General features: G+C 46.2%; 1 protein-coding gene across 3 annotated transcripts in view; it reads right to left on the bottom strand.

The window, feature by feature from the left end:
• Positions 1-20,552, bottom strand: part of su(f) (cleavage stimulation factor subunit su(f)) — an 83,466-nt gene that overhangs the window by 16,362 nt on the left and 46,552 nt on the right. For all 3 annotated transcript variants that reach the window (XM_050191129.3, XM_050191131.3, XM_050191130.3), the window contains 7 exons: positions 20,056-20,282; positions 18,141-18,215; positions 16,182-16,325; positions 12,476-12,578; positions 5,886-5,955; positions 4,351-4,447; positions 1,658-1,762 (listed from right to left, as the gene is read on the bottom strand). In XM_050191129.3, the coding sequence (XP_050047086.1) occupies positions 1,658-1,762; positions 4,351-4,447; positions 5,886-5,955; positions 12,476-12,578; positions 16,182-16,325; positions 18,141-18,215; positions 20,056-20,282 (821 nt within the window). The remainder of the gene's footprint in view (positions 1-1,657; positions 1,763-4,350; positions 4,448-5,885; positions 5,956-12,475; positions 12,579-16,181; positions 16,326-18,140; positions 18,216-20,055; positions 20,283-20,552) is intronic.

Genomic DNA, 20,552 nt, shown 5'->3' with positions numbered 1-20,552 from the left:
CAGTGGCGTTGCAAGCATCAAACGTCGATGGCGCAAGGATCAAGACCAAAGGAAGACTGTAAACGTTTGTTAGCGCCCAAAGTAACGATGAGATAATAAACTTGGCTTGGTGTTTACTGTCCATTTTGCACGGCATTCAGCTCAGACCGGCATAGGCAACACTGTGTGGTACGCACACAGCTCAGCAGGAAGGCTAATGTGCGAGCGCACAATGCTCATGCCAGCCGTGGAAGGCAGAACACTATCCTGGCTACGGCTGAACCGACTGAACGAACTGAACACTTGGCTTCGTTGCTTTTGGAACCGAGCGCACTGCACATTTCTGGAGGCCTTCCACCCTACACGTGCATGCCGCATGCACATTGGTACTGTGACAAGCGTGACCGAGAGCACAAATGCACCTCAAGCATCCATATACAGTAAAACCTCATTGATACAATTCTATTTCGCATGATTTCGCAGTGCCAACGTTCGCAATCGTGAACGGAAAAAATGACCCAATATAGTTGGGCTTCTTTTCTACTGGTAAACACATTGCTGGAAAACATGATCTTCAGCACTAGCATTCAGTATATCCCCATACTGCAATCGTACGATTCATTTTCCTGCCCCTAGATCCCACGCAAACAAGAGCCGCGAGGCGTAGCTGCCTGTAAGCAGGGAGAGCAGTATGGAGAGCAGTAGGCGCCTGCAACGACACCCTCCCCGCAGCGCTCGCCTGCCCATGTCATATGACAATATCGCCACACACTCAGTGCCAGAAAATCCACTCGTCATCATTCACAGTTATCGCCGCAAACTCTATCACGATCAGCATTTTCCCTGTCTGTTTCACAGTGCATGGGGTGTAGTACCATTGGAAACATACTGCACGCCTTTAATAGGCAATAAGCCAACAGTGCCTCCGTTCCTTGCTGCAGGCAGTGCAATGTGAGCGCCATGTTTCGCTCTGGTGGCATCGTATTCCAGCATCGCCCACCAGCTAGACTTCTTTTTGGTTTCCCCTCGCCGTCTTAAAACGACCACGCACATCTGGGGCCATCGGGGCCCCACAGTTCGATGCGTCTTGCGCAGCAACGATTCTCGCAAAGTGGACACATCAAAACTTCCCGCCAAGATGCTCCGCCCAATGAAGCTGCTGACCCAGGCCGAATTCCAGCAGTGTGAACGTAAGTTTGCCGAAACCGCAAAAACAGAAATGCGCATCTCAGGCCCCACCAGACTGGCGCGCGGCAGCGTCTCGTGCTGCAACGATTTGGGCAACGGTACACATTACACAGACGTCAAATACAGCCGAGTCTGCCAAATTGTTTAGTGACTTTGGATCGCACGCTTTCCCAGTTAGTATGTTCTTTTTTTCTAACATTCTTTTCTAAAACGTGTATGAACGAGGTCCAACTACAGTAAAAAGCGTCCCTTACATGACAGTATGTTGTAAGCTGCGTCAGCAGCACATCGTGCTGCAGCAACACCAAAACGGCCACTCTAGCCATGAGAGGAGCCCTTGTAAGATGGAAATTATGCAAGAACGAAGGACAGGATGCAGTGCCGCCATGTGCAACAGCTTGCCACGATACAACTAAATTACGCCGCATGCCACACGTGTCACGCCGTGATGTCAAATCGGCCAGCACGTAAAGAAAGCTACAAAACTCACCCTGTATCCTAGCGACTTCAGTTCCTGTGGGCTGCAGGGGTAGAGGTCCATGAACCGGTACCGGTCCACTAGCAGCGCAGTCTCCTTGCCCTCAAACTCCTTGAGCTGGAACGAGTCAAGAGTGTCGTCACGACTGCTATGTACAACACAAAACCGAGTTACTTGCATCCACCTAATAGTCACACAAAAAAGTACAAGCATGCGCTAGGACTTTTACAGAAACCTTCCAGAAAATTTCACAGGAAAAGAAATAGCCATGACAAGATACCATCAGCGAAACTGTATCTTAAGCTGAGCAGTTTCAGAAGTTCTGTCTAGTTCTCTACAGATGCCAATACCCTTCAATTAGACCAAGCTTTTGACTGCATTTACACATTTGCAAGACTAAGTTTGCATTAGTTCAGTTCATATCGTGTTTTATTTGGACACTGAAATATCCAGAAGTGTCAGGACTGAAAGCAAACAAGAATGTCTGACGTGGTCCACGGCCCTTCTGACGCAGTTGTCATGGCCTTGTAAAAAAACAAAAGAATGTTCTAGCACTTCAGGCATAACAAGAGGCAGGCAAGACATAACAAAGGCTTAAGTAATGACAACAGATAGCAGATACAATCTACGCTCGTTACAATGGACCCGCCTACAACAGACTTTCGGATATAACAGACCATATTTCAAACTTAGTTTGCTCTACCTATTTTATTTATGCAATGAAGTTCGCTTTTAACGGACTGTGCTACAATGGACTATCGCCTACAGTGGACGAAATTAGCTGGCAATTATTGTCAAAATTGGGCTTTTAAAATTGACTTTTGCCATGTTGACACGGGCTAACAACTGACTTGCGAGGGTCAGCCGATGATCGCGGCTCAGTATTGCGCGCGCGAGGGAGGAAGGTGGGGCAGAAGTGCGCCGTCTTCTTTCACTCGCCAGGCACGGGAGAAACGAGGGAGAGAGGGGGTTCTACTCCGGCAGCTGCTGCTTACGGCGCGGCTGCACAGGCGCCATATCTTGAAAGTGATCTGCGATGTGGACAAATGCGCCCAGTGCCGGTAGCTTTGTATGCGCTGTGCTTTCGACGTTTATTTCCCATTGAAGCGAAAGGCACCACGAAGGTCGATTCGCTCGCTGCTGCTACCGTGCTTCCTCACTCCAACGTTTTTACAGCAACTTTCCGTGGTCATAGAGTGAGATGTGTTCATGTTTACCTATGCACATGTGATACAGTGCTTGTTAATTTAGTTACTAAGCGAATGTCTGCAACTTTATACAGCCAATGAAACTACTATCTTTACTTCGCATAGCTGCCTGCTAATTTGCTATCGCAATCCATGCTTCGCCTCTCGGGTGAAAGGACGACTTCTTTCTTTTGTTTTACTTTAGACATTCGTCACTCACTCTTTGCAATAATGTTGTTACACATCGCAACCAAAGTTTCGGAAGTGAGACGTTTTGGATGTTATGGATTTAGGATAAAACAGCCATTTTTTGTCGGGTTATCAGGGTCTGTTGTAACGAGAGTCAACTGTATTAGCAAAACAAACACTCTGGACAGCAATGCTCTTGTTTGCATGAATAGGTACAGCTGAGTGAAAAAAAAAAGTCTCAGTTATGGCAGAAAGGCAAAGCATCAATTACGATAGCAAATTAGTAGACAGCTATACGAAGTAAGGATAGTAGTTTTATTAGCCGTATAAACTTGTAAACATTCACTTACTAACTAAATTAACAAGCACAGTGTCACTTGCACACAGGTAAACATGAACACATCTCGCACAATGACCGCAGAGTCGCTGTCAAAACGCTGGAGTGAGGAAGCACGGCAGCAACAAAGTGAACCGACCTTCGTGCTGCCTTTCGCTTTAACGGCAAATAAACGTCAAAAGCACAGTGCATGCAAAGCTACTGGCACTCAGCGCACTATGTCCACATCGCAGATTGCTTTGAAGATGAGGCCCGTGTGACTGTGCACTTTGTCCACATCATAGATTGCTTTCGAGATAGGGCGGCCGCACCGCACACAGCCAGCTGCTGGAGCAGAATGCCCCCCCCCCCCCTCCATCCCTCCCCCCAATGCCTCACGCACGACGGAAGGCAGCACTCTTCCTCCCCGCTTTCCTCCCGTGTGCGCGTGAGATTGATCCACGATCACCGGCTGACCCTCACAAGTTTCACTCGCATATAGAGCACACGGGGCACAGCGACAATGTTATTGTGCTTGGACTTCATACAGAACATCACGGCGACGGCGACGACAATGGCACAAGTGTACCTGGAGTGTCCATATAATTGCTATCGCAATAAATGTGTTGGCAGCATGGAATTCACAGAAAAGGTAAATTTTTCTGCTACTACGTCAAAGAATTCGGAATTTAGAGGAGCATCAGTCGATCCTGTGGGGAAATGTTCTCTTGGTGTGTGCTTTAGATTGACCACAGTAAAGTATGATGTGATCAATTATTTGTCATGGGCAAAAGTAGTAGAAGATTCACACTGATATCACTACATCAATGGGTGCCCATTAAAGTGAAGGAAAGGCAGGGGAAAATTTTGGGGCCACTGCTCTTGCAATAAGCCAAGCAGCCAAGAAACATTTCTCCTCTTCTCAAGTATGCAATAACATTAGTGCTGAAGGAGGGAGTGCCAAGGAAGGCCAATCGCTCATTCAACCGGACTGACTGAATCGGGGAGCTCACTTTTTCAATAGCAGCAGCCCTCCGCTTTTCAACCTTGAGAATGCTCGAGAGGTCGCCGATGTTGGACTCGAATTCCAGGAACCGATTCCAAATCTCCCTGGAATGAGAGCGCCATGATTTTTGTCAGAAAACACATCCGTCGAGAGGAAATTCATTGACAGGACAGCATGACAGACACGGCAAGTTGCTGACATAACGACACACGGGGTTTCGACAGAGTACTGATACACGTATCTGGTCCATCCTTGCAGTTAGGGTTATTTATTCTTTCAGTTTTATGTGGTGTCAAGGGACAGTGAAGAGAAAAAGCACTTGAGCTGTGTTAATTACTACTAGTACATTACATTTCTACAATGCCACGAAAGTATCACACGAAGATGCTTAGTAAGCAGGAAAAGACACAAAAACAAAATAGGTGTGGCAATGCCACCTTGAAGTTCTAGCACCTGCTTGTTGTGATGCCATGGATTTTGATGGCATCTGCTTGAGACTAGTTAATTTTTAATCGGCAAAAATAAACTATACTGTATTCTAAAAAAGCTAAAGACTGAACTTGGCAAGTTCAAGGAATTATCATAAGCCACAACAGCCCAAATAAAAAAAAATGCTCTGAAATCGACGGCACCAAACTGATGTGCCAGCAATGAGGTATCGGTGCAAAATCAAAAAAAAAAAAAAAAAAAAGCTTTGACCTTGTATTCTCCTCAGATAACGAATATATTACTGCAAAATGATCAAAAATATTGTTTTGAAAGCATGCTTCATTAGTGTTTCTATTTAGTGTACATTTAAAGGGTTGGTTCATGCCACGTTGGGCCCCTCAAAAAACTGCCTCTCACATCTGGTTGGCACAGAGCACTAATGTATTTTCTAACCCTTGTGGGTTTCACCAAAAAACCGATAAGTTTGTGCATTTTGATGCCGACAACACACCTTATAGCTGCCCAGCAAATATCTACCAAGCTTAAAACAACCTACATTTACTTCTTTATTTATTTTACTTATTTACTTGTTTTTGCTTATTTATTTACTTATTTACTAGGCAGAATGTCAAAACGCTTGTGTATCATGCATTGTGAGCACATTAAAAAACCCCAAGCAGTCAAAATTAATCTGAAGCCCCTCCCCCCCGCACACAGAAGCCCAGAATTTATTTGATTATTTTGCCAAGCCAATTAAGCAGAACATAATCGTATGGCCTCCGGGCTGCCTTGCCGTTTTGCAGCCAAGCTGACTACATATTGCTCCTGTCTTCACAACAAAAAACACTATACAAAAAATGTGAAATGTATGTTTTTTGCAGTGCCCGAGCCCACATAATCAGAGCACAGTGGACTGTAAGCAATGCCAAGCCAAAAACGTTTCAGTGTTTACCATTTAAAAAGCATGCTAAGCTGCTGTTACCCGCGTGAAAGTTCAAGGGGTGTCCATTTTGCGACTTCTGCACACAGGTCAAAGTGAGGTGAAAAAGGTAAGCTAATAAAGTTCAAATAGAAATAAAAGTCGGTCACATGACAGCGGGCACACCAACTTACACCGACTTCTCTGGTGGCAGGGAACCCGACGTGAGCACCCTTTCAAACAGCACCCTCGTGTTGTTGTCCTCTGTTTCCATCATTTAAAAAAAAAGAGAGAGAGAGAGATTAAGAAGAATCGGACATTTCAGTCAATGTGCATGCAAAAGCTCGGCATCTCAAAATGGCTGCATTACAACACGTCATTTCATAATGTCAGCACTGCATTGACACACCTAATGCACTCGTCCCAAAACAATATAAAAAAGTGTCATGGTATAAGACACCATGATTATAAGGCAAGGGTGCTTTTGCAGTCCAAGAAAGAAACAAGTATGTGCACTAAATGTCATACAACGAACACAGAGAAAGATCATTTCATTGATCTCTGCCACAAAAGCAGAAAGCAATTGCACTGAGATTGTTTTTTTATTCACTGGGTAACATTCACACATCATTGTCCTTGGGACATATTCTTTTTTGAACGGTTTATTTGGTGTTTTCTGTTGCTCTTGCGACCCAGAATTGTGTTTCAACCAATTTCAAATCATGTTGAGCCAAATCTTTAACGCTTTAGCTTCTTCCCTTTGTATTCAGTGGCAAGAGAGATTCATGTAGGCTTACTTATTACATCTCATAATCTTAAAGGAAAGCACCACATGAAATAAGAAAGGTGTCATAACAAATGTTAAGGATTTGAGATTGTATTGGGGTGGTGTTCTCGGGCATTCACTTTCAAAGATAGATAGACTTTCGCAACACTGTGCTAGATTCGACACATCTGCATATCAGTCGACAGCATTGCATCCCTGGTGCAGTGCCAAGCTCGCTATCTTTGCACAGCACCAAAAGCACTGTTGGGTGCACGCTCTGACGCATCCAGTGCCAAGTCTTGCGAAAGTATCTCCAAAATTGATAGCCTGGGAATACTGCTCTCGGTTGGTGTAGTGTACTTCTCTGTACAATCGAACCCAGTTACAGCAATATTCAAGTGCCACGAAAATTCCATTGTTATAACTGATAGTTGCAATAACTGCGTTGCATGAAAAAATCAAAATAGGGGGCTGGCAGAGCTATTGCGAGAAGGCTATGATGGCGGGAAGGCCGATGCCCCTCCCACCATCTTCCACCATCCGGCTGCCGATTGTGTTCACTTGTTTAACTGTTTAACTCTGCTTCCTGCGGGCTCCGATCATGCATAACAAGCCACGGCTACTGACGTTCAAGAATGGCACTGCCATAACAACTGCAAAGAGGGGTCACGGGCAGCAAGCGACATACAAACTCCGCTGAGAAATCGTTTCGGCGCACCCAAAAGGGGCTGAATGCAAAAAGGTTGCCGTGGCAGCTTGTCAGTTTGAGAAACCCAGAAGAAACGCTGGGGTGTGATCGCCATGAGTATCTCGCCACATACTTGTCGTTGGCTTGCACAAGAAAACCCCATGTGCATCAGCCTTGCTCGCTTTACGCGAAGCTTGCCAATATCCTTCTCCAAGGCATCCAGGTGCTCCACGTACTGCAGCGGAGGTCCCCTGCGAAAACGAAGCCCCGGAGCGACTGAATCATCTGCATGGCCTACTGTGAAGACAACGTTGAGGCAGCCTGCCGACAGCACCACCGCTGCCATCGTCATTTTCACTGTTGCCGTGGCTATCTGATGCAAGCACGTTTGCAACGATCGCCTCATCGGTCAGAAGTTCTGATGTTTCTTATACGTCGTCCACATGTACAAACTCTTCCGATTCCTGAAGCATCCTCGTCAACTCCAGACCAAAGTTCAGGCACCGAGAAGCCACTCGTAGAGGGACTCTTCCACCTCTTTAAAGGCACCCTGTCAAACGTGTTTGCACCCATTCTCAGGTGCAAACCCGTTGTCAGGTGCTTTCTTTGTTGAACTTCTCTGCCGAGCGGATGATTGCCGATACAGTCAGTTGCAATAGTCCATACTTCTTCAAGCCACATACTTTACAGTCTTTGTGGTCCGTCACGATACTGCACTTCGTTTCCAAGTCCGTAGGAGTGCGCTTTCTTTTCACCGGCAACGTCATGCATTGCCGATAGTCAGCGAGCGGATCAGCCATCTTCAGTTTCGGCGGTGAGTCAAACAAAGCTGAGAAACCATGTAGCCAGGAACGACTTTGATGCACCCAACAAAGACGAGCACAAGCGACTTAATCGCTTAGCAGAACTGCGCAAAACGAGGGGCCAGCGAGCAATCTGGGAGCAGCGCAGTTGGTGCGGTCCATTCGTGTTTCGGAGGGCAGCACGGCCTAGAGCTATGGGTGCAGCCCATTTGTGTTTGGAGGGGTGGAAGGGCGATGGGAGAGAGGCGCACAAGGCTGGCAATGCGGAGACGGCTGGAAAATGAGTGCGCGGCAGTTTTTAGGGAGGCGGACAATTGTACTGCGCCTTGATTTTCTCTTTTTCTTTTCAAGGATTTCGCATTTCATTACCTTTGGGCACACACATCCAGCAGCTAGACTTTCATTATAACTGATAATCGTTACAACTGATAATGCAAGCATGATGGCATGTAGTAAGCAGGTTGTTTCACCGTAGAAAACATATAAAAGTTGATGGTACAGCAACTTCTCATTATTATAACCGATGTGTTGTTAAAACCAGTATCGTTTAAGGGGGGATGAGGGGATCGGAACTAACTTTTTCATTTTTTATCTTAGAGTGATGAAATTTGGCATACAGGTTCGAAATAGCATCAAACAGACAGCTGCAAAGTTTCACAATCATATCTTCAGTAGTTTTTATTTTATCATTATTTATATATTGCTCACATGTTGCTTGCTCGTGGAAAGCCTAGCGTGACAGCAAAATGGGTTATGGGTCTGTAAATGTTTTTAATAGTTACTAAGAAGTATAGTCTAAGTCAAGATTCTCTTAATTTCTTTTTAAATTTCTCTGCTCTTCTTCTAAACGATATAGTATGCACCTTCTCTTTATGTTTAGAATGTATCATGCTCCAATTATTGTGTAATAAAAAAATGGTGAGCCTAAATGGTAAATCTGAGACTGTCTTGACATAAGGCACACTTCACCAATTGCAGCAAAACAAACAGGATTAAAATCCGTGCTCCCATTGCCGTGCTATGCTTTCCACGAGCGAGGTGATAAGCTCAAAACAAACTTTTGAGAAAACAAGCCTCAAAGTTCCATACTGGCACACACTGTCTAGAATGCTCCTGCATTGTAGAATTTGGTGTCCTTGGCAGCAGGTGACTTCTTAGCCCTCTGTCCTTTCAGGAGATGGACTTTGTGTGCCTTCTTCATTCGCTGGGAGTCTTTCTCGACAGCCCGCTGAAGAGAGAGGGCACCAGGGCGCAGGCCCAATGTTGTGCACAGGTCTGAATAAGCTTTCAGACTGCCCGAGTTGTACTTTGAAATTGCCTCGTGCACTGCTGTTTCCACAGCAAACAGTGAGGCATGCTGGTCTTTTGATACTAGTGACCATATCACTGAATGGAGACTCTCAGCCGCGTTTTGAGTTTTGCCTCCTCTGCACCGGGCCAGCAACTGAGGGTCTGAGAGGCGCTGGTACACAGGCAGGAGTGCTTCAGCAACTTTAGCTGAAAGCTTGTACTTGTGAGCTGGTGCTGGCTGCCCTTCTGCCTCAGCTGACCGGTGGTTGCACCAGCTAAGGGGGCCAGGGGGACACAGCTCATGATGGGGCTCATCATCTGTTGATGTGATGTGGTAGTACGTTGCCATTACTGCCCTTTGCATTTCCTCGACTTCCGAGTGGTTCCGCAGAGCAAGGCCATAGTAGTTTGTCAGTTTTTTGATGAGCTGCTGTGTCAGGCCCCCCTTTCCACCTAGTGGCTCTCCTTTCTTTGCCTTGGCCACCAAAGAGCGAAGTGCAGCCCCCATTCGTTTTTTAACATGATTTATGCAGTCCTCTTTAGATAGCTGCACAAAACCATAAACTTCTTCATCACATAGAGTGCGAAACATGCGGCTGTCCCCGTCACAAACTATGTTTGTGTAACGTAGATCATTTCTGCTCAAGGAGCGCCTGAAGAGCTGTAGTGCAGCCTCAACCTCCATTCTTCCAGAATTCACATCAGTGTTTTTCTGGCACTGGTGTTGCTGCTTCCATTCAGCATAGTTGGGGTCACTTTCTGCTGGCTGTCGGCTGCACCCAAGGCAGAAGTTGGACAGAACTATGCAGTCCAACACAAGCCCTGTATGGAAATCAATTATACAGCCTACGCCGGTATGGGAGCTGTGGCCGCGTGTCAACCATGTGCCATCATACACTACTGTAATGTTCTTTGAAAATGTTGTCTCCATTTCAGTGTACACCTTTTTCACTGCCTCTACAGCATCTGTGAAGATGTTGTGTGCAGCTGCCGCTGCGGCAGGCTTGAAAGTCTTTTTGAGGTGCCCATCATATGTTTTGTGGTGTAACCCACGATGCGAGACATTCATGGTGGCCCAGAAGTCATTAAGAGCAGTTGGTCCTTTCCCAATGCTCTTTATTGCTTGCATAGCTCTGATGTTGACCTCGAAAGCTCTAGAGCCGCTCTTCCTTTGTGAGGACCACTCAGACTGTAGGGTACTACCACAGGAAATGCATGAAAGTACCATCTTCACAGCTAGTCCCAGTTCAGTCTCGCGGTGCACTGCTAGGCCGGGCTGCTGACAAGTTGGGCAAAGCGGGGAACCAATCAGCGAGTTCAAAGCAGCAACTTGAACAAGCATAAACTCCTCTTCTGGAGGTGCGGGAATGGCATTTTCCTGTGAGCCAGTCAGCCCGAACTTGCGCTCCGTTGCTGAAACCGCGCGAAGCGATTCGCGAACTCTCGACGCTTGCAGTTCTGCAGTTTCCGCGGACACAAATCGTGTTTCCAGGTGAGCTTGAATAGTGCGACGTTCACTGGGCGAACAGTCAACACTGCGATGAGCGGCAAGGTCGGCCGCCGGCGCATCCGCGGCAGCGAGCGTGCGCCCGCGTTGCAGCTCCGTCGAAGCGCCGGAACTCGTCGATGGCATGGGACTGCCTTCACTGGCGGTTGTTGGCTGCGGAGACATCTCGGCGTTGAACGACACACCGCGGAAGCGCGTCTCCGATGCTCTGCAGTCGGGCGGCGATGACCGCTGCAAGCTCACTCCGTAATCTGTGCTGGACGAACTTGCGACGGGACGCTCGCGTACGGCGAGACTCACTGGCATGTCGATCGTCACCGGTGAAGTAACACTGCGCCCGCGCTTCGACGGCAAAAGATCATGGTTCGTCTCACTATCGCTGGCTGGTGCTCGACTCGGCGCAAGATCCCGCAGCACGTTGGGCGAGAGATCGCACAGCACGTTGGGCGCGTACTCCGCCGATTCTGAACGGACGCTCGGCTCGGCCGAACCACCTGCTGACAATCGCCGCTTCTTCCTTGCTGTGACGGGCTTGCGTTTCCGCTTCCCGTAGGCATGCTTCGTCCGGTACTTCTTTTCGAACGTGCGCGGATCCATTGCACGTGGCCGACGTCCTCGAAACACAAGAGAAGGAAAGTCCAGAAAGGCTTCCCAGCAGCGGACAAAAGCAGACGCTCCTTGCGCTCCTTGCCTCGGCCGCCATTATGGCGCGGCGTCGACCAATGAGGAGGCGCCTTACAACGAGCCGCGGCGCAGAGCCAATCGGGGCGCGGCAGCCATTGGCTGCTCCGTGCTGCCACTCTCCTGTTTTTCTTTTTTGTGCGCTTGCTGGCTGGCAGGGAAGGAAGGGAAGGGCTGGGACAAAGAGTCAAAGAGTCGGGCTTTCCAACGATACCAAAATGGCGGCGCTCCGTGGCGGGAAAGCCGAGCAGTCGCGCGTTGAACTTCGCGGCTTTTTCGCGATTTCGGGCGGATTTGTGGACGCCGGCACCGACAAATATATTTATTTTAAGTGCTTAGAGTTTGTTTTTCGGTGAAATATTTCAGTACAAGATAGAAATGATGCTGTAGATTCTGAAAAGCGTACTTTTCAAAAATCGATTTTTTTCGCGAAAATCGCGATCTGATCCCCGCTTCCCCCCTTAAGTGGGTTCGACTGTGCATGCAAAGCTTATCACCATTTTCCAATCAAAAAGCTTCACACATACACATGTTCCTTTGATATCACTGCACAGATGTGTTACATTATTCTTCTGACTGATTTGGTGCTTGCATTTCTCCATAGCTTTGTGAATGGTGCAGCACATCCGCATTAACATTGCATGAGGTTACACGTTGCATAAGATGAAAATAAACACAACTGTAGACATCGCATCTACCTGTTATAGGACTTCATTAACCACTTCGCTATAGCTTTGTTTCACACACATTCCAACATGGGTGATTTCTGGGCAAAACCTTATAGGTTTCCCTTGCCACTCAGACAGATATGCGATTCATTCCATAAGAATATCTTTTTAAATAGACCCCCCCGCGACTTTGGAGCCATACCTACGCAAGCGAAGTCGGGTAACTTCGGCTGCAATGTGTCAAGCCCAAGCCCACATAACGTTGGATACAATGGCCAACGCAAGCCCATATTCATGGGGTGCCCCATAACCATAGAGATAATGAAATTAAAGTGAATAACATAACGAAGCAATTGAGCACAGCTGAAAGATTTTCCTCACCATTCAGGTGTGAGAGGTAGTCGACGTAGGCCATGATGTAGTCTGAGTTGTCTCCATACTTTTTGAGGCCCAGCTCAAAGATCTTGAAGGCCACGGTCTTCTCCTACAAGAGAAAGCGCAAGATCACCACCTGTCAGGATTTGCCCAAGAAGGTAAACAAAAAAAATTATGCGGATCTCATGCACTGTGGGAATCGATGTAAACGAAACTTTCTGTGCCGTTTGCTTTGATTGACGATAATTAGCAACAACGTCGACGGGGAATGTTTAATTTCTTCAGCGTTTAGTACAAGAGTGTGAGTTGATGAGCGGCAAGTTGGTGGGCTCTACAATATTAAACGGCCCCTCACCAGGCCAAACAGCGAGCTTTGGTTATATGCTGGAAGTTGTTATGTGCCCTCTAGGAAGCGTTCTGCTACAAAAATTTTTTTCAGATCGGCTCATTAATAGTCGAGATATAAATATTTCAGTGTTGCGAACCCATGATTTCAGGAAGCGAGCTTCACCACAAATATAGACGCTCTTTCCACCTGCCCCGTCTAGCCTCTGCAAGCGAAATTCCTTCTCTGCATTCTCCCATACCGGACCTCGAGGATCGCATGACGCAAACGTCACGAGCCCCGCCTTCGTTTTCTTTTTTTTTTCCGCTTTTTTGCGGCAAGGCGAATTTCCACAGATGGCATCACATGTGAGATGTTGCGACTGTCTGAATGAGGACAGACACCTGACTAGCGATATAAGTCTGGGCTACACGAATACTGAGGCAGACACGAGCGGATCACAGAGCATGATCCCATGCTGGAACACGGTGGAAAATGACAGTTTCGGCGTCTGCGCACGCGACTGCATGACATGGGAACAAGCAGACGAAATGGAAGTACATTTCTCTTGCTGCGGTGCGAAGTAAAACAAAAACACTCAGACGTTCAGTTTGTGTGTTTTATTATTTCTCTAAACTTTGATTCGTCTATTCAAGCAACAGATTACACAAATAACAGATGTTGCCTAGAATGATTCTCGAGGTCACGTGTCACTAGTAGCGACATCACAGCACAAACACGTGTACATAGGCGTACTAGCATGTGTATGTCATCCTCCGGATTGGAGCGCGGCGACCGCGAGGAGAAGGGCAAACGGCGTTTGGTTGGAAATTTCAAATTTTTCCACGGCACATAGCAAAATAATATTTAGCAGACATGATCGTTAGCCCACATTGCATGTTCTGTGCTTGTCAGCTCAAAATGGCCAGACTTGGCGAGGGGCCCTTTAAGAGTTGCCTTGTGTGCATAATTGCTTTTTGTCTGTTAGAGAAAGTTAGCATTGTCATTGCCTCACACAGCACATTGCATCGTGGCAGAAGTGTTAAACTTTAATTGAATTATGGGGCTGTATGTGCAAAACCAGAATCGGACAATCAGGCACGCCATAGTGGCAGACTCCAGATTTATTTTCACCCCTGGGGTCCTTTAACATGCACCTAAATCTAAGTACAAGAATGTTTTTGTATTTCAGCCCCTTCGAAATGCAGCTGTTGCTGTTGGGATCGAACCTGCGACCTCGAGCAACGTTGTAGCCACAAAGCTACCACAGCGAGCACAGAAGTGTTGATTTCACATGCTGCCATTTCCGTAGTGTCCCTACACCCATGGTAGAGTTGTCAACTCCACAAATTTATGCAATGTTTATTTTTCAGAAATAGCAGAAACGTACCATGCCGTACCATACCTCGAACTAAAATTTATCCAGTTTGTCCGCAACCACTGTCGTGTCTGGTAGTAGCGCTTCCTTGCCTTCTGATGTCATTATAATAAAAAACTTAAGAGTGCTAAAAACACAAGAATGTAGAAAAAGAAACGCACACCACACGCGCTCTTGTGTTTTTTTCTATGTCCTTTGTGTTTTTAGCACTCTTAAGTTTTTTATCATAATGCATTACCAACTAGCCCACCTATCCACCCTTTGGCATCCTTTCTTATGCCACCTTTTCCCTCTCCCACTCTCCCCCATGTATGGCAGCTGCAAGTGAAGAATGGCAATTCGCTTGCTTTCGTGACTGCAACCGTTCTACGCATTCTTTGCCTCCTCTCCCTGCCTACTCTATCATTCTATCCACTCCCCCTCTGGACTGTTGCACGTTATTAAAAAGGAAAGCACTGCAGCTTATGCTATGCTTTTGCAGGGGATCACTGATAATTACAGCCAGTTGTGAAGAGGCTAATGTGGCGATGCCTACACAGCACCTAGGGCATTGTGCGCGTACGACACGATGGAAAGGTCCAAACGAGTTTCTCGCATCGCCTTTCCTCTTTGCCACGCTCCTTCCATGGATATACACGCTCTGAACCTACCCACGACATGGCTTGCAGGACGGCCACAGCAGCAGCAGCAGCAGTGGAAAAGTCGAAGGAAGAGGAAAAGAAAGTACCACTTCAAAATTCTTATTTTCGAGCACTGACTTTTAACCTTTTTAGGTGCAGTGGTTATTGAACATGACCACTAATTGAGAAACTTTTGAAGTCAAGCTTTCTTTGCCTCTTCCTTCATCTTTCCCGCTGCTGTTGCTGTCTTGACTAACAGCTTATATGCAGGGCGGCACTCCAATCTTTACTGCCCCTACAGGTGTGCTGGCTGCTGGTCTTGTTTTCTATGGAATTACACAGTGATAAAACAAATTGCACCTAAATATCCTCATGCCCTGCTACCCATGGCCACAGCAGCACTTGCACTCACTACAAAAACATGATACGTCATATACTCAAAGCATGGAACTGCGCAAATAATATGTGATTAGACATACCCTTACGTCACCAAGTTGCAACTGTGACATACAAGGTGTTTTTTTTGTTGTTTGTTTCGTTATCCCAAATACCTTTTAAAAATCTCATGTGGCAGATAGGACAATTCTAATTCTTGAAGCACATTACTCAAAGAGGTGCGCATTACTTCCATGAGAAATGAAAATGCACTATTGACCAATTAGCAAAAGTTCACAAATTACGTTTGTGCTAATTACTTTAAGGCACGTATTTCAAGTTGCGAATTGTAGCTGGCTAGTTTGCAAGGCATACCGACTTGGAACGAATTCTGAGGACGGAACCAGTTTCGAGACACGTGCTATCAAACTAGCGGTAAATATGCACTTTTGTTCCGCTAACTTCTTAAACGAAACATCATTTTACGCATTGAAACACAAAAGTAACTGAACCCCGAATGTATTTTCTTGCCCGGGAATATCTCGGAACCGGTGTCATCCTGGGAAATTGTTCCAAGTGACCATGCCTTGCAAACTCACCACCTATGATTATTAAAGTGTGATGCGTGCCATAAAGTAATTAATTAAAAAGGTAATTTGTCTCAGACGTCTTGATAAATAGTTGCTGATGCATTTGGATTTCTCGTGCAAGTAGTTTACGCCTCTTCGAGTATTCCTGCTCAAGGTCTAAAATTGTGCTATCTGCCAAAGGCGATTTTTAAAAATTCTGTATAAATTCAGTTTAAAAAAAAACATCCAGTATGAAGTAGTTATACCGTTGAAAAACGTTGCAGGTAACAAATCACTGCATTGCAAAACGCATGAACTCTTAAGAGAGCACTACTTGCATTAATTCTGCAGCATTGCATGCTTAGTAGACAACAGAGCATAGTGCTGCTTAATCAAAAGTTAAGCAATGGAACCGCAGAGGTCAAACTACCGCAGGAGAACGCACCTTGCTGCAGTAATACTCCATCAGCGCAGCTGCAACGTACACCTGGTGGCCGCTCCGAGCGTCTTCCCGCGCCTTCTTGAACACCACTCGTGCCGTCTTGATGCCCTCGGCCCTCCGCGCAAACTTCATGTACTGGACGTATGCCTGGACAGAGAGCCGCAAACAGAGGTATGCCCGAGATCAGAGCATCTCGCAGCTCGGCTAGTTTGAGGAGGTTCCGCAGAATGCACGTACTAAATGTTGTGTCGACTAAGAAAGCCAGGGACTGCAATACGGTGCCTATTGCTCCCAAAGGAAGCAAAGTTGCACGTTTGTTTCACAGGTGCCTTTTGGGCTTATGTTTGCTCGGCGTAGCGTTGCGTGGCTCGAAAAGCAACCACGGACCACAGAAAAGTCGCTGCTAATGCCAGGTGATCAAGATTGGAAGTGGCAACGCCACCCACGTAGCCACAGTTTAGCACGTACCAATGCCCACATGAATGCTCATAAAGATGGTCCACCTTGCTTTTCTTTTGTTCATTGCGTGGTACTGACAATCAATGTTTTTGTTTGTTCTTAGGGTTTCTTTTTAATTTATTTTTTAACTTCTTATTCAGGTTTGATGTCTTGTGTGGGCTACGACAGGTGTCCCTACTGCACTGCATGCATTGAAGGATACGGCAACAGGCTACATATGTTTCTGTCGCATAGACAATAAACAACTATGACTCCTCAAATATGTTTAGCTTGCAATCAAGTGGCCCTTATGTTGACAGGTCGACCAGGCACTCGTTGCTCGTGTTGCACTGCGTATGGCCCCTCGGGTGCACGAAGAGCGGTTTTCTCTAACAGCCACAGTTCACTTTGCGGCAAGATGGCGGATTGCTGTGCAACTCGGCTCCCTTTGTAGACATATACGGGCAGGCGCAAATGTCCCGCCTGGCTACAGGCTGTTTCGGTTACACTCAAATTTTCCGCAGAGGCACCATTCCGTGGTGCATTCGGTTTAGTACCACGTCTGGTGGTACTGTCCGGCTGTTTTGTCCAAGATGATTTGCAACAGCACACCTGTAGTGATGCAGAACTGAAACAGTAATTGCCTCAGTGAAAGGAACGGTGGCGCCACCTGTCACTTCTACAACCAAACCCTGCATAAACTGTATATTGATGCATCACAATCAGATGCCGTTGCACTACCATGCTAAAAAAAAATCTACGCTCCTCATCACGTCAATACATACTTCAGACTTACTTTGGATGAAAGAGGCAGCCACTAAAACCAAACGTGGCAAGCTAAAAAACATGCACAGCAGCATGCTTTGCCTGTGCTAAGCTTGTGCACAAACAATCAAGTGGTTTACGTGGTAAATCCCTTATAGCTGGCTTCCTTATTTACGCATGTGCTGTATAACACAACAACGACACAGAACAGAGAGCTTCGATGCAGATGCTCTATGCAGCCTCGGACCAGACTATTTTGCAGAAGTAATCAAGCAAAGACCAAAAAAGCTCAGCTAAAAAGCTGCGTTGCACAGGTGCAACTAAGACAGTTCAGTAAACAAGTTTTTCTATACAGAGTGTGGTTGTTATAGCAATACTTAAAGTGACTTCTACAATGAAGTTTATTTTGTTATTCAAAAATGTTTTGTAATTCAGGTGCTCAATGAGCGTTTCTAGAGATATCCATTAGTTTGTCTTAAGATCCAGCCACCTACACAAAGCACGAGTTAACCAACTCATTGATGAAATCAAGAGTTTGACAGAAAAACATCTGTTCAGGTAAAAGCACGACAAAGATTGTCACAAACCAAGCAAAAAAGAAAAACTTCCTATGTTTCAGTTTCCACACAGAAGCTTGGTTCGCAAGATGAACACGGGTTCCGTATGAAGCCTGAAATATTAGAGTTCTTTTTCGTTTTGACTTAGTCGGTGACCCAATCTTTCAGTTGTGGTGTAATGAACTGCAGCACGCCTCCTCACCAGTGTTGGGTCGATGTCTGGAATTTCAATGAACTTGTTGTATACTTGGTGAACCTTGTCGTGCTTCATACGACTCTGCAGAAATGGAAAAAAAAAAAAATAAGCAGTAGCTGTTAAGGCGCGGACTCAAGTCTCAGAGCAGTGTCACAAGTTATCCAAGTGCCAAAATTTTGGCATAGATACACGCATGCTTGGATATCTATATACTAAAGTTTTTGCAGAGTTGCTGCAAATCCGAAGCTAACAGTCTGCAAGTCCCTCATAAGACCTAAACTTGAGTGTGTTTTCCTTCTGGGGATCCTACTAACGACACTTCAATTAATTTCTCTCAAAGTGGTTAACAATCACGCTGCTTGTCTTATATATATTGATTATTGCCATACCACCAGTGTCCCCTATATGAAGGCTAATTTTGTTGTTACACATATTATCATCACGCCATAGCTGTTCACATCTGTGTCTATTCCCCCAGCCTTACCATACTAACCTAGTTTTGAAAGACAAGCTTTTGTTTGAGCTATTACAAAAACATATCATGCTGCAAAATCATTGCTTCAATGTTGGTGTCGCCATGTGTAGCATTAATGCATACAGTTGAACCTTACTATAGTGCAGTCGCATCGGACATGAAGATAGCTTTGCTATATCCAATGTTTGTTATAAGCATATATTTGTGATATGCTGATATCGGCTAGTAACGTTTTAGATTGCCCTCAATATATCCAATAGCTTGTTGTATCCACATTCATTACAACAAGGTTCGATTGTTCTTTGACTCTTCTGACCCCAGAACTAGCAGTGATTGGAACCACCTCGCTGCGTCAGTCGTTGCCGTCACTGACACTGTCGCCTTCAAAAATCCTGTCACTGAAACTTTATGATTACCACTCCTCTCTGTAATGCCCCCATAGCCTTGAGAATAAAATTAATAATTGATTTAGTAGGTTGCTCCAAACCAATACTGGCCAGTTCTGCGTACCAATAAAAGCCTGCCATGCCAAGCGTTCTGCTGAAACGCACTGCTTTTATAGCTTGTTGTCCAACCACAACTGACATCAAGGACTGACAGAATGCAGCACTGGATGGGCAGATGCTACGTGTGCTCTTCTTAACTGAGGTGCCGGTGCGTCCACAGGCAGGCCTCTATATTACCACATGAACGCATGTAAAAGCCACATGTGTATAACGACCGCACCCCTAACACGACAGCCCAGAATTTGGAGAAAGAAAATTCCAATCGAGAAGCAATCGCATTCAGCGCATTCTTGCACGCAGCATAATTTGGCGCACCGCAGTGAGAACTGCATTTTGACCTCTGATGTCCGTGTTCCTCTGTGGCAGCGATAGCAATGGCAGTCATAGCAAAGACGAGTAGCCAACTCGACGGCAAGCATGAATGAATGAAAGAATAAATTCATCATGACAGCGTTCCCTTTACGTTAATCTGTAGGCAATCACCGATTTTTGCGGTGGATTTCACACTTGTAGTGGGAAAAACTTCCCTTTCCGTAAAAGGGCCGCATCTTATCAAAATCGCAAAACAAAACAAGAAAGTGCTGCCCTTACACAAGTCTACACGGTATACAATGCGTCTTGCCAATCATTGCGTTTTGTACTAGCGCAGCTACTGTTTTCGATGCCAGCGTTACATTTGCTCTGCTAGCCATGCTTGCGGTGCATTCTGGTTCATCCGAGTGATTGAGGCTAAGGCGAGATTAAGCATGTTTTCTTTCAACGTTGCTTCAACTGGCACACACCAAAGGACACCGGTGACGACAGCCACGGCAGCGACTACAAGGCGCTTGCCTTTCTCCAGCATAATGTCACGATGCCATGCATGCATGTGGATGTTACGCCGATCTATAAAGAAAAAGCCTTCAGGTGGCTAAGGCAATCTTCTACTCCATACACCCACCTCTTCGAAGTCTGCGTAGGCAAAGTAGAGGAGGGTGTTCTTCCGCAGCAGAGTGGTGGTCGCACGCTCGTAGATGGCAGCAGCCTCATCCGAGAAGAGCTTGCCGGCGTTCAGGTCCCCTTTGTCGGTGAGCAGCTTGCTGGACTGTTCGAGGAACAGGGCTGCCTCGTACCAGACGTCCGGGTGGTGGCCCAGGCACAGTAGGCACTGCTCGTACGCAAACATCACTGCGGGCACACAAGAAAGCCAGGCGGGGGCGTACCGCTTTTTTTATTTTCATCCTGCAGTCAGTGAGACTGAAAGGCAATCACTGCAGCGTGCGGCAATTTGTGGAGTGCGCAATACTGCCCACTCACTATTTGACGAAACGTCGTGGCTGTATAGAGCGAGAAGAATCGGAGGAACCGAGGAGCTTGAGTTTCAGTAACGGCCATATGGGGTCAACAAATTATTTTTATTCAATAGTGGGGTTTTACATGCCAGGACCAACAAAACGA

This window comes from Dermacentor andersoni, chromosome 10 (assembly GCF_023375885.2).
Source record: "Dermacentor andersoni chromosome 10, qqDerAnde1_hic_scaffold, whole genome shotgun sequence".
NCBI classification, from domain to species: Eukaryota; Metazoa; Arthropoda; class Arachnida; order Ixodida; family Ixodidae; genus Dermacentor; species Dermacentor andersoni.
The sequence above is the reverse complement of the archived record's forward strand: the minus strand, read 5'-3'. Positions and strand labels throughout refer to the sequence as shown.